The 15,112-nt window shown below is 33.9% G+C and overlaps 1 protein-coding gene across 4 annotated transcripts in view; it reads left to right on the top strand.

Annotated features, from left to right (window-relative positions):
- Positions 1-15,112, top strand: part of LOC129796660 (A disintegrin and metalloproteinase with thrombospondin motifs like) — a 49,580-nt gene that overhangs the window by 5,932 nt on the left and 28,536 nt on the right. For all 4 annotated transcript variants that reach the window (XM_055838777.1, XM_055838778.1, XM_055838775.1 and 1 more), the window contains exons 2-3: positions 4,847-4,923; positions 8,230-8,709. In XM_055838777.1, the coding sequence (XP_055694752.1) occupies positions 4,847-4,923; positions 8,230-8,709 (557 nt within the window). The remainder of the gene's footprint in view (positions 1-4,846; positions 4,924-8,229; positions 8,710-15,112) is intronic.

Raw genomic sequence — 15,112 nt, 5'->3', positions numbered from 1 at the left:
ACTAAATTGATTCCCATCTTGTCATATATAATTTATGATATTCTTAACCTGCAAATCTCTATAAGACTTTTATTCAAGATCCTATCCGTACAATGTGGGAAAAAACTGAGCATCGTTGTGAGTGCAATAAATCACTTTGGAATTGCAATTTAAATGCAGATCAATCGTTTTTTTTTCCAAGCGGTGCTCCACTTGTTGATGATATAAATTTGAAAAATAAAATAACAAACGTCGCGTCTTGTGTATGATTTAAATTTGATTTTGTTGTGTGTCAAATTTAATTGGGGCATATTTGAATATTGTAATTGTGCAAAAAAAAAGAGTAGAGAAGAAATATTTGTCAACAAATCCCTCCAACGACGCGACGGCTCAATGTTGCAATAGCATATAATACGCGCGAAGCTTGTGTGGCGCGCGTCTGATTGTGAACGATTAATGTGTGCTCATAATTTTGTGAGGCCCACATTCTCTTTGACTTTTCACCATTTACTAATATTGCGGTGTGGATGCATGACAAAAGGTCTGTTCGCGGTCTCTGTTCTACTTTTATTTTCTTGCAAACACACACATGATGGAAAAATTCAACAAGGCGTGAGGGAAGGATTTTTCTTGACTTCAAAGCACGGCAAGAGCTCAAAAGAGATGTGGAAAAGTCTGATGTGAGTGTGAATTGGGATGAAGTGGCTTATTGGAAAATAATATGCAAATTATCTTCTTTTTTTGTTGTTGTTAAAGTGGGCCTCTTGTGTAGCATGTGATGACACAATTTTATGATGTGATGTATTTATGGTGCTGTATAGACTATGAGTAGGTTCCATTTTGTGCATTTTAACAGCCACTAAATACTATAAAATAGCAACAATAGAGAGACAAAAGTTTCACTTTCATTTGGGGATTTCTTTACTCACACACCACAGACAAGATCTCGAGCACCAAATTGCTTCAATCTCAACGTCTATCTATCTACTCTGTGTGCAATTTAATGTCTTTTTCCCATTTATAACCACACCGCACATTTAGCAAAATTACAAGAAGGAAAATACATCTACCAAAGTAATAATAATTGCCGATGCCGAGACCTCGAAACAGCACACAACTCTTGTGGCGATGGAAGAAAAAATTCATTCGTCTGTCGGACGTGTGTGTAACAAACGCATAATCCGCAAAATCACCCAAAACAAGATGTTTCCCCCCTCCCTTCTCTCGCAAAAGAAGTAAAGAAAAATCCCCCCGATTTTCCCATAAAGAATTTTCTCTTTCAAAATCATTGACTTTGACGCGTTCACCAATGCGCAACGGTTTCGTTATAATTTTTTTCTCTTTACTTTACTTCATACCCACTTATTTGTAACTTCTTGAGAAAACACCGCATCCGCGGTAAGAGGCAAAAAAAACGTGTGTTTAAAGGGAAATTGATATGTCTCTCTTAAACGTGGTCTGTTTTTTTCACCTGCAAATTTCCACTTTTTTTTCGTCTTGTGCATTCGCTGTGACGCACCCAAATGGAGCTTTTCCCCGAAAAAATGTCACATTTTGCTATATAAAGAAAAAAAAGAAATATATATAGAGAACCATTTGGACGTGGCTTTAAAAATTCAACCGGAACAACGCGACATAACATGCTTTACTTCCTGCCAAACGACTCCATGCCAGAGACAGCCACATTGCATACGCGCGGGCTCCAAGGCCGGGCAGAGGTTTCCAGAGAGTTGTGTTGAAAGTGAATCTGCAGTGTCTTGTCCAGGATTACCTTGAATTTTATATGAAAAATACAATAAATATTGGGGAGAGTGGGTTAACTTAGGAAACTTTAATATTATGGGACCGACTTTAAGAAAGCTCATAATGGGAGTTCAATCAAAGTAAATTTTTAATTCAAAAATTTGCAAGAGAAATATTTTTTTATCAATAAAAATAAAATAAAAAAGCAATAAAATTGAGACATTTAATCCCCTTAAATCAGGCATCTTTCTCTCCTTAATCATAAAATTCATTATGAGTACAAAAAGCTTTTATTGTTGTTGAAACTTTAAGCTTTTTTGCCACACAAATAGAGACAAATCAAATTCCTAATTGTCGTAACTACTGGAATTACTTTTTCCGCCACTTCTTTTGGCTTTTCACTTAATTTCTCTCACAATGACTCGTTGCTTGTGGCATAAAAGAAAATCATCCGAAGAAAAAAAGAACCACAAAAACCTCATATTGAGGCCTGTGTAAGAAAAAGTCAAAGACAACCGCGTACCACACACAATTTTAGTCTCCATAAATCATCGTTACACCAGCATTGTTATTTATATTACATTATGTATATTTTTATAAAGAATTTTTATCGCAAATTGTTGTTTTTACTTTCATTTTCTGCACCACGCAGAATTTTTCATCAATGTATGTTTAACCCGGAGATTTGAGCTTCCAAAGCATTGCGATGTATTATCGCTTTTTTTTGAAGTTTTATGCAATACCACTTCGCTGTAATTAATTTATATAATAACTTTTTGGATGTATATGAAAGTATACGGAATTATCGCGTATAAGTATAGTAAATGAATGCACAATGGGTCCAATTAAATGGATTTTTTTTGTGACTTTGTGCCCCAATAAATGATTTTTTTTCATGCACGACTTTTGGGGTAAATAACGTCTCTGCCATGGAATTGACTTTTTGTGCATAAATGAAGCATTAGAGGTGTGTGAGAGATCAAGGAGAAATACTTTAGTAGGTGATGAAGTACCTACCTACTATATGTTTAGCCCCCCATGTGGCTTTGCCAAGAAGGTGAGGACAGAAAGAGAGAGAGAAAAGTCTCCACCTGACAATGAGAGTCATACAAAAGTACCACGGCAATGCCCACCAGAGCACCAAACAATGGATGACCATTCGAAAAGCATTGGAATCCTTGCCCAATCTTTACGTCATTTGCATTCCATCGAATGATGGGGATTTAATGTGAAATTATTTCACATCACAAAAAAGGAGGAGAATAAGTAATTTATTGACTCTTTCGGCATTAGCCATTGTTGAAAGTCATTAATCTCACTGTAGAAGATGAAAAACAACACCATCACACCGTTTTATTGCCAATCTATGCACATCTTCGGCGCACAAGTACCCCCCAAAAAGATGAAATAAAATGTCTTCGTGGCATGCAAAAGAAAACCCATTTGCGCTACAAGAAGATCTTGGGAATTGCATCATGAAATGAACGTCAAAGTTGATTCTTTTACAAGAAAAAAATCAATCAATTTAGCCATTTGAAAAGCTTTCTTAATTAGAGCTTTTCACCACAAAAAGTCGACAGCTTCTTTTTTTATAAAAATCATAATTCATACTGAAAATTTAGAAAACAAGAACAAAATATACTCCATTAAAAAAAACTCGTTAAAATCAGTTAAAAGAGAATAAATTGTGAATTAAAGAAGCAAAGTACAAGAAAATGTGCAAAGATTGACATTTCATTGACTAATTTCCCACCATTTTTACACTTTGCACAAAATTATAAAACTCTTGCGTTTCCCCATATACCTTTTATTAATTCATTCTTGAATTTCCTCCGTGTGTGTGGTTCCGTTTATTAAAAAAAAAAAAAACTTTCAAATGCTCACACGTTAAACAATCGGCGTGATGAAGAAAAATCAACCACACGCTGCTGGTGTTTGGCGTATTCAAGAACAATCCACACCGCATCTTACGAAACTTCTCTCATTGCACTACCTTTTTGCCGCATTATAAAACCAGAAGAGAGACTTAGAAAAGCTTAAACTATATTATATGTACACACATATAACATTGTAACAATATATCGTTTGTAAAGTGAATGAAAGAAAAACTAGAGAAACATTATTTGCGACATTACATAAAATTTATATTGGTCATAATTCTGCAATTGAAAGAGAAAATTGAAGGGAACAAAAATTAAAAAGAATTGAAATATGAGGACCTTGCATTGACTTTCTGCACGCGCAAAATTATTCAATTGCACTAAATATTCCAAAACTTCCACAAATTACCTCACATTCCCACTATTTACGCTTTTTCGGGAGGAAAAGGAAGTGATGTAGATATTAGCTTTTGGTATACTCTGTACGAGAGAAACTCTTCCTACAAAATACTTTTTGCGCAGAAGAAGCAACACTGAAGATGATTTCCGCATTTTTTTTCTTACGAGATTACCTACAATTCGCACAGTAAAGAAACATTGGATGGTACAAAAACAATAGGATGAGATGAATTCTTACTTTAATGTAGATCATAATTTGATAGGGATCAGCAAGAAGTTTTAGTATTTAATGGCTCAAAAAGAGCTCAATATGCGTAATTTTTCACGCACAACATCTCCCTTTCCTAGATGGAAAAAATCTATATATAAGGGAGATTTTATAGAACTTCCTTGGTTCTATTTTATTAACGGAAGGATAATAAAATTTATCTCAAATGGCTAATCACTTCCCCTTTCAAGAAACCAAAAAAAAAAAACAGCCAAGAAAAAGTTAGAAGTTTCTTCTTTTTCATAGCTAATACATCTGATTTTTTTTTTTATTAAGAAGGGTATTTTTTATTTCATAAAAGCCAAGATGGATTCCTCCGCATTACTTTCCCGCCGCTCTAAAATCACATGCACCAATGAAAGGCCAATAGTGTGTGTAAGAATTTGAATTCTACGCATTACATCATAATTGATGGTCGCGTAATATGTGGTGTGTGCAATTAAAGATTAAAGAAAAAATCCAGTTTGAAAAATCGAACAAATTAATGCCAATTCCCAAGACTTATTGAATACCTATTGAACTGACAAGAAAATTGGTTAGATGGACTAATTGTTGTGTTCTTTCTCACCTCTTGCAGATAAATACAAAATGATGAATCTGAGATTCTTTCTGGCGACATGGACACTAGTCTGCACATGTTCAGCACTACCAGATGTAAGTAGATTATATATTTTTCAACATTATGTACAAGATATGGGAAAACCCTCTGTGCGCATTGAAAAAGCCCCTCTTTGGTGTCTTTTTTGCCCCGGAGGGATTTCTCAATTGGCCACAGAATGTCGCTCAAACGTAACACAATTATTTTACTGCACAGGCAGATTATATACAAAATAATTGCATATTTCAGATCAAACCACAATACTATCATTCCAGATGTATGTATAAAGTACATATAGATATTTCAAAATGATCAATTATGCATGATTGGTGGTCCGCAACAAGATATTCGTGTGTCTCTTTTTTTTTGCAGTACATATGCTACAAAAATTGCTAATCCCGACAAGAATATTACAATTTTTGTGTAACTTTGGAAGCATTATGGGAAATTGATTACTCTACGCTTTCATTTCTCTTTTTTTTTCTCGTTGTCAACTCCATTATATTGTGTCGTAAAAAACGCCAAAATCACTACAGAAATAACAAAAAAAAATCTACTGCAAAGAATTTTTCACTCTTGTGAGAGACACGCGAATATGGAATTGCATAAGAGTGGTGGAGTAATTTGGATGTTATTCAACAATGCGACAAAATAGCTCTGACACGAAAGATTTTAACGTTCCCGTAGAAAGGAAACCCTCGCATAGCAACCTTCCGCAGCGGAAAATGCAATCAAAAGAGGTGTGCACGAATCAATGATGACCAATAAATTAAAAAAAAGAAGAAATGACAATAAGCAAAAATCCCAGTAAATATTTTTATAAAGAAATTTTAAATAAATATATACCAACAATGAAGAAGAGGTCCATCCTGTTCAATTATCAAGGGCACCGTGAAATTAATGTTAAAAACCTTCTCATTTTGAAGCGAGTTTCATTTAACCATTCACTATATGCTGATTTTTCTCGCAATTTCCCGCGCATAATAAATGAAGACAACGATTGCAAATTTCGGCGTTTGAGTGATAAAACGTTTCGGTGGTAGACCTCCCTCCTGTATTTGATGAAATGTCCCACCAAGGAAAAATAGTGTATAAAAATTCAGTATATCACATCAAAAGTTAGTCAAATTCGATTTAAATTTGTATCACAAATGCGCCAAAAAACGTGACAACTTTCTCACATACATATTGAATATTTCGTCAGCAAAAGTCGCAAAAGTTTGTCTTATCTTATGTAAAATATTTAACAAAAATTGCAAAAAGGATTTTAGAAAAATTTCATTGAAAACTCCATGAAAAGAAATGAATTTAAATATATAAAGTTATGAGAGAATCAGAAAATTCTTTGAATATCAGCATTTTTTGTAGAAATTATCATGGATTCTAAGCCCTAATATTTTCTCTTTCAAATCTATCTGAAAGTTTAAGAATTCGTAAAAAAAAAAGAATTCAAACATTTTCCAACGAGAAATAAACCTATTTTCCCCTGTATTAATAAAAAGTTTTATATTTGACAAGTCTTAAAATTTTACAATCATAAAATTTGTAAAATTTATTAATAAAACTTTTATTGAAATTCTTAATTTGATAAAAACTAACAATATCTGTCGCTCTAATTTATCAATTCTTCAGAAAAGTAAAACCAAGACATTTTGCTATATAGAATAAAAATTATTTAAAATCCAAGGTTTATTGTTTTATCGCACCGCCAACGATCTAAATGGAACATTATCGCGCATTGCTTGAGTGCTTGACTGAAATAATATACAAGAATAGGAGGAAAAAGCCTCCAAGAAGTTAGAACCTGATACATTGCTGAATAGCCTCTCACACGGCTGGGGGAGAGAGAGGACACGAATGTGACTTCTTTGACTTGTTTGAGAAAAGCTCCCATTGTTTAGGTACTCCACGCGCGCGCGGTTGTTTTGATGACAAATCTCATTTAAATGTTGTCCATATCAATTAAAAAAAAGGTCTCTGATGAATGTCTTGCACCAAGTGACAACTAACGTGTCTTACAACATATTTATAGTATGTACATATATATGCGGAGCACAGAGTCCGACCTTGAGGGACAACAAGTGTAATAGTTTTGAGATACTCAACATGGAACATTTGTAGCAAGCACGATGAAGCTTTTTATTCGCCAATACAAAATATATATTTGCTCTGCATTATGCTATCGACGACTAACTTGCAATTTACTATATATGCATAAAGAAATCATACATATCTACATATGTGCTTAGTAGATGGGAGGTTTGGAATTTATAAAAAAAAAATTAAAGAATAAGAAGCAAAGAAAAAACAACTCGCGAGAACCATGTTATTGTCCCGTCCATGGTGCGCAAAGAGAAAGAAAGATTGTTTATAAAATGCACCAATTGCACAATTTGTTAGCATTGAAAATGGTGCTTAGGTTAAAATGGGCACTTTAATACATTTATTTAGTATGCAGAGGTGGCTCCTGCATTAATAATGTACAAAAATATTGTGTAGACATGCATTAAAAATGTACCGAATTGCGCCACTTGAGGACATTGAAAAATAAAATGGGGGGATTGTGCAAGACAAAAGCACCCAAAAGAACGACATCGTTAAGCGAAAACAATTAGCAATATTTCGACAAAACACCACCTGACACTGACCTGCTCTAATGAGGGGGGCCCCTTTTTGTTGCTGAATCGCATCATATAAAATAAACGCACTTGTAGGTTGAATTACGAACCAATTAGTTGCACGGAAGTGCTGAAGCTTTCGCAACGTCTAGGTAGTTGAGAAGGAAATCCACGAAGAATTTTTTTTTCAATTTGTAAAACTCTATGCCAGAACCTTCCTTCTGAGAAAATTCTCATGAAAATTCCCCGCGAGAATTTTATTAGAATAATGACTCAAAGCTTGCTCAAAGCTCCATCAAGGAGACTTTCTTGGAAATCTTATTAAAATATAGAATTTTTATAAAATATAATTAAAAAATATATGTATTGTGACATTGCCATGGGTATTAAGTTGGTGCAAAATGTTGGAATTTGCTGCAGTTAAACAGCTCAAATTGACCCAATTCGTTGTGATTTAACCTTCCACGCATTTACGCAGAACATATTTTTTAAAATAATTTGATTTTCAATGGCAATTGGAGCAAGAAATTCTATCCTTGTCCAAGAACAAATTGCCTAATTCACAAAGTAATTTTTGTCACAAAATTCAGAAGAAATAGTATAAATACTCAATGTCTTTCCACCTTAATTCTTTGGTAACCATTTATCGTGATTAAGAATTTCTATGCTCAACCTAACAATTTATTTATTCCTTAATAATTCCTTAGCAGAATTTCTAAAAAATAAATTGATTTTTCGTTGCAGATCCACCTGCAAATGTCGCCAGAGCAACTACACACAGTCTTCCATGTGGATAGTGTGGAAAATGTGCCAAACTATGAGCTAATTGAGCTCCTACATCACACCCCAACTCTCCATCGTGTCCGGAAACGTGCCGTAGACTCGGGGAGTACTGCCAATTTACTGCCGCATCATGTGAAGAAGGATCTGAGTAAGACACCCTTCTTCACGCTCCCCAAATCACCACCACCACCACCCCTAGTTGACAGTAGTAGTGATAGTGCCGATAGGAATAGTGTTAGTAATGAAATTCCCGGTGTCAATGTTAATTTAAGTGATGTGAAAGAGCACAGAGTGTCATTTACTGCCTTTGGTGAGAAAGTTAATCTCAATCTTAAGCCCACGGAGGGACTTTTCAAAGATGGGCCACAATCTCTGCGTATGTGGACTGTTCATTCGGACCCGAATGCCACACAAGGACTCAACTATGAAGAAATTACCCAGGTATGTGATTATTTTTTAATTGTATCTCTTTTTTAATTTTTTCCTTTGCAATGAGAGGAAGTTTACATTAGAGACTCGTAACATAGCCCTATAAAGAAAAAGCTCTCATGATTGAGCTTTTAGGGAGAATAGAATAAAATGATTAAGAGGATGATTTGAATTATAATCTAGCAATGTTTTGGCAAGTTTATCTATTACATTAATGTTGTCAAAATGTTACAAAAGATTTGCTATCTCACCCTATCCGATTGCAACTTCGATTAAATAAATTTCAATATAGAAAAGATGATATTTGTTCTCTTCGAGGCTGTTCTACAACACCTCACTGTGTCGCATTTATACAAAACAATCATTACTTCTCACCACCTTTTGTGTCCCCATGCTGCGAAGTCTGTCACTCAGCAGCAATAAAATTCTGTGTGAGTTAGAGCTTTAACTCTGCACGCTATGGTCACCATCGCGGTGGCCTCTGCGGAGCTCAATTCTTGCACATTTCTTGAATTATGGATAACGTCAATTTTCCAGCAAAGTTTCCACAGATTTAAGTGGTTCAAGGTTACCACCACATGAAGCTGAATTTACCATATATCTCTTCTATATGAAGAAAAAAATGAATTTGTACTCTAGTTTTTTTTTCATTATTAGGTATGTATTCTATTCGCTCTTGTTCTGCCACATGGCGATCGTTACAATTGGATAATAAATTGCATTTCAATGTGAGAACTTATGGTACGATTAGCCAAGTTGGAAGTTAAAACTCTTTGCTCTTGCAACAAAAATCATGACGAAATATTCAAATGGCACGACATGTGATCAAGATGATTGGCAATACGAGATCATTGGATGGGCACCTGGTGATGGATTAGGAGGATTCAATGAACCGAGAGTTTTTTTTGTTTCTTTTACGGTATAGCCCCAAAGTGCATAAATTAAAGCATTCCCATACCTATTTTATTGCGGCTAATTTCCTTTCAAGCAACATCTTACTCAAAATGAGATCTTTATTAGGAGGCTAACAAGTAATGCTAATTATGTTCAAAGCCTTTACATAAATCACCAAAAATTTTAATCTCTTTTCGAGGAAAGAGATTTTTAATTTTTCTTTTCGCAAGAAAATTTTTCCCCTGTAGGTCATCAACCTCACAGGTAAATTGCAAAATTTTACGATCTACTGTAAATCAATAAAATGAGAAATTCCTCTTAATTATCCACAAGTACGTAAAATTATAATCTAAACGTAATTTGTGGATTTCCCCTCTAAAAAGAGAAGACAACCTCAAGCAAAAGAAAAAATACCGCGACGGAACCCACAAAGAAGCTAAAAAAAAAATAAACATTCAATTCATCTTTAGCGCGACAATGTCTGGCAGTAGAATGATTAATTTGTATTACAAATCAGTTGTACCTTATATACATACGTATATTATTTTGTAATTAAAATGAGATGAAAATGGCATGGAAATGATTTCGCAAGAAGTTTCTTTGCATTGAAAATTGCGATGGATTCTGTGGTGAGACACAAACAATCGGTTGGTTTTCCCGCCCTGCGGCTTAAAAAAGAATTATTAATGGCTTATTAAATTTTCTAAAACAAATTAGCAAATAATTGTTGGCGACTATCCAACTATATTTGTACATATATGGAGGTGTCTGAGAACGGATTTTGCGCACAGAAAGAAATAAATCCATCGCGGGGACGTTTTTTTTTTGCCATCCGGGAGGTGTCTCTGAACTAATTATAACCAACATACCATAAGAAAATTTCGATGAATTATGCATTCCGCTGTCTTGTACAACAATTACAAGGAAGTTTGACAATGTGCTACTGCTGCGAAAAGAAATATTCAGCAGCTGCGTTTTTTTGCCAACATTCTGTAATGTGAGAATTTATTGCTCTTGCTACATATGAATAAAATATATGTAGAGTCGCGAATGAAAATTCTGCTTCACATTAGCTAGAAAATAAAATGCTTTTTTATTGACAAAATTTGGCAAAGAAAATGAAAACTTGTAGCTACTGAACAAAGCGAAAAAGTAATGAAATGAGAACATGAACTTTCGAAAGACACATAGCGCGCGCCCATCTTTGCGGCAATTTTAATTTTATGGGTATTTATTTGAACTCTCCACAGCGTCTTCAGCAAAAGAAGAAAACGTGTGTCAATTGCACACGAAGCGATGAATTATGCAATTTATCAACTTGAACCTACAACCACGGAATTTTTCTCTCCATTTGAATCTCATCGCGCGCCATAAAACATCTCAAATTGACGATTTGTATGGCAATTTCCCAACAAATAATTGTCACGCATATAGTTAGTTGAAACAACCCAAACAAATTAGCACCATCTTCGGCCACTCAAAGGTCCATTTTCCATATAACTACAAAAATATGCTGTTTGAACTTTTAAAAGTGTGAAACTCAAAACTCGCTTATGTTTGGCGCCTTATGGTGGAAATAACATTATTTATACTTTATGCGCAATTCACATTTTTCATTGTGTCTGCATTTTAACGTTAGTAGAACGGAAATTTTTATATTACATACTCAACTAAAATAATTATGTTTTATGCATTTTTTTATATGACATCAGAGAGATTTTCTTTTCAATAGCATATCTTTGGAGGAGCCTAGCAAGTTAATTCGTTGTTTTAAGCAAAATTTGTCAAAGCAAATTGTTTCTTTTTATCGCATTAAAATCTCTAGAAATTCATGAATTTTTATCAAATGATTATAAAAAAAAAACAAAAAAGTCTTTAAAAAACATTCATTAGAATATTAATTAACTAAGCTGATTTTATCGCAAAAATGTCGTCGAACTAACAACATTGGCAGCTCCTATTGTCACATGAGTACAACCCGCAATGCAGTAGCTGCATAAGAAAAGCTTCGAGGCACAGTCAATTTCCAAATTATCGGCGCGAACGAGCATTAAGAAGTTTTATGTGGAATTTCATGTTGCTGCAGTAAAATAAAATTTGCACCAATTTTATTCCAAATACATACAGCAACAATGCCATAACTATCTTAATAAATGCATCAACATAGTGTAGCATTCCACATGCATTGCTCCTACTACTGCTGCTGTTGCTGCCAGTGAAAAAGAAGTGTCTCTGTGGAGGGCAAAAAGGCGCATATTATGTACAATATTGGGAGGGTTAAGTGAAGCTTGAACTTTACATAAATTTATTGTTGTTTAAATTGTGTAAAAAAAACCTGCTTTGCACGGGGAGAGATGAATAAAAATCTCGAAAGTATTTTTTGGCGGTTTGAGCTTTTTTGGGTGTAGCTTAGAGAGAGAGAGATCTTTTGTTGTGTTGAACAGAAATCGAGTTATGCAAATAGATGGCAAGAAGTCTGATGGTGTACAAGGTTCTCATGCTGCTACTTTTGCTGCTTATTCAACAGAAACTCTATGGATTTTACAGCAAAGATTAGTCTGATACATCGTGAGTTTGGAAAGGTTTTTTCATGAAATTTTACAAAGAAAAAAATGGACGAAAAGATCACTGAAGGTGCCTGGAAAAGTTTTGCTTTTTCTCTGTCTACAGACAGACGAGTAATTGTTGTGCACAAATTTCATGAAACAAACAATATTTTTCTTTTGCCCAACAAAGAGAAACATTTTTCGTCATTTTTGTGCACAAGAGACGTTGAATTGTCTCGATGTATCAATAAACATGTTGTTTCTCCTGCTTTAAAATTGCATAGATTCCATTCAACGGAGGTCTACTCATGGTTGATGGAGATTTATAAAAATGTATTGTACATAGTTGATAAATTGCATTACATAACTCAGAAAATAAGAGCAACGTCAATCGATGGAGATTTGAGCAGAAATATTATAACATTAAACAATGCCTACAAAGCTCTTCTTAGCTAAATATTAGTCATTAATGTTGGGAAAGTAGTGCCAGATTATCAAGAATTATCTTCTCTTTCATTTGAATTTAATTCCATCGAAATCAATTGGGTGGAAGCTGAGAAATTTTAAATTGTTTATCGGAATTTGGCACGCAAAAAAGTTAGTTAAAATTCAATATGGCGTCTAACGCGTCTAATTGACATAACCTCACATTATGTTTGTTTGTCATAGAAGATTTCAAGTAATAATTCTTTTTCTTTCCTATCAATGTTCTTGTCAATGAATTAAATGCAAATTCTTGTAATTATATTGCATTTCTCAGAAAAATTGAGATTCAAAGAATCTTCACTTCTCTTCCTATTTTTCTCTTTTTTCCACGTAAAATGCAAAATTCTCTGAAAAAATTAATAAAATAAATTTCCATTAATTTAATAGGTAGGTAGTTAATCAGTGTCCCTTAATGTCTAATTGTCAATCATTCTGTTTGTCAATATGAAGAATACCCTCAAAGTTGATTAGTCTTCTGAGAAATACTTCAAAGGAAATAAAATTGGCAAAGAAATAAGCTGAGAAATCATTACATTTTAATACTCCATTCTCGATTAGTTTCTTACACGTAAAAATGTATCCCTTTCAGCGCACCCAGCACACCCTTTTTTCGGTCTTAAGGCAATATACATTACAAATAATTGAAAGTGAAGGTGTGGTCTAAAATGCAAAATAATCGCACAATCGCAAAAGAAATTGATTAAAAGGAGAGCAAATAGTGCAAAATTTTGCCTTTTATATAAAATGAAGAAAGATTAATTTGCAATCCAGGAAGTTGTGTGGTATGACTCCCTTCTTGTCGTCCACTTATTGCGGATTTAGCAAAGTAATATGTACCATTTTGTGAATAACTTTCTAACAACACCACACGCGGTACCAACAATATAGGTACCGACTCTCTTAGACACAAGGAAATTCATTTGACTTGCAGCCATTGTTGCTGCTGCTGCTGTAGCACTAAAAAACCTTCAAAGAAAATTAGTCGAGAGTGTGAGGTAATTGTTCACATGAAATGCTAAATATTTACTGAACCGATTAAATGTTGAGCAAAATGTTGAAAGAGAGAAAAAGATCCGCGCAAGAGCATGATCTGTGATTAAACACTACTGGTGGAATTGTTGGAGTTCAGGAAAGAAAATCTCAATTTATATACAGTGAGGTGCATACAGAACGAACTTACATAAAATGAACCAAGAATTCGCTCTATAGGTTAAACTAAGAAAGTTAGAATTTGGAATGAAATAAAGGATAAAACATTACAAAATAGAAAAGCTCTTGGAAAAGCTTTTTAGTAAATAAGCTTCTTATACATTAAAATGTATTTTTAACCCAGATTTACAAATTTTTGTACCCTTGGAAAATTTTCTTCATAATTCTTATGAAATTTTCTCCAAAACTCTAAAGTTTTTGGAATGAAAGTTATTCAATTCATTCAAAATCATCTCTTTGTTTTCTTAAAGAAAATTAACCATATTTTGATACACACACGGAAACGCAACACCCTAATCAACACGATAATATCTGGCACAATGATTGATTGCTGAATGGTGGCATTAAATGGGTGCGCTCATCGCACATCAGAAGATGATTTCGTGTTGTATGCAAAAATCATTTGAGGTATTTTTTTGTACAACAGATATCTGCGCGAAAACCTTCTCTTTACAAAAACTTTATGTAAAAGTATACATATGATACCTATGTATATAATTTTTTATCTCCTCCTCCCAGTATGTCTATTTTTGGCCCAAAGTCTTCGCACTTTTTCACCGCAATATCATTTTCTTCTTCACACACAAACTGCCACACACCACGTGAGTAATACCAAGCTTTTTGGTGATATTTTGAGAGTAAACAAACTCTCAAGGATTTCCTCAACATGTGGTCAATTAATACTGTTAAGAGATTTTTTTTCTTTGGATGAATTTTCGGGAAAAAATCTCCATTCCCATGACTTTAGGGGCAAAGAGAAAAAAATACGACAGAATCCATCATAATCAATGCGATTTGTTATTAAATACAATATTATTGTCAATTTATAAGTGGGGAACAGCATTCCCCACTAAAGCAACCGATTAGTCCCATGTATTTGCATTGTAAAGTGTTCCCATTTGCTTAATTACTCCATCGTGGTCTTGTTCTTTTTGCATAATAAACTCCCCGGTTCTTTTTTTCCTTAACTTGCGCGGCAATTTATATAAAACCATAAAGAATTTTGCCACCGTTCTTGTATAACATAGTCAATATTAGAATATTTAGTTAAAAATGGAATGAGAAAGTTTAATGGAAAACCATATTTATTGGAAATTACTCGAGCAGCAAATATGTTACGGAAATCAACAATGGAGACGCCGGGTGAATTAATTTTCCCAAAGAGAATTTATTTAAATTTATTTATTAATAAATAAATGCATTCAATATGCCCACGCGTGGAGTCAATTTGTCAAAAAATCAACATTAAATGTTGTAAAAAAAAGTAAAATTAATTATTG

Source organism: Lutzomyia longipalpis, chromosome 4 (assembly GCF_024334085.1).
Source record: "Lutzomyia longipalpis isolate SR_M1_2022 chromosome 4, ASM2433408v1".
Classification (NCBI taxonomy): Eukaryota; Metazoa; Arthropoda; class Insecta; order Diptera; family Psychodidae; genus Lutzomyia; species Lutzomyia longipalpis.
Note: the sequence above shows the minus strand (reverse complement) of the source record. Positions and strands in the feature narration are given on the sequence as shown.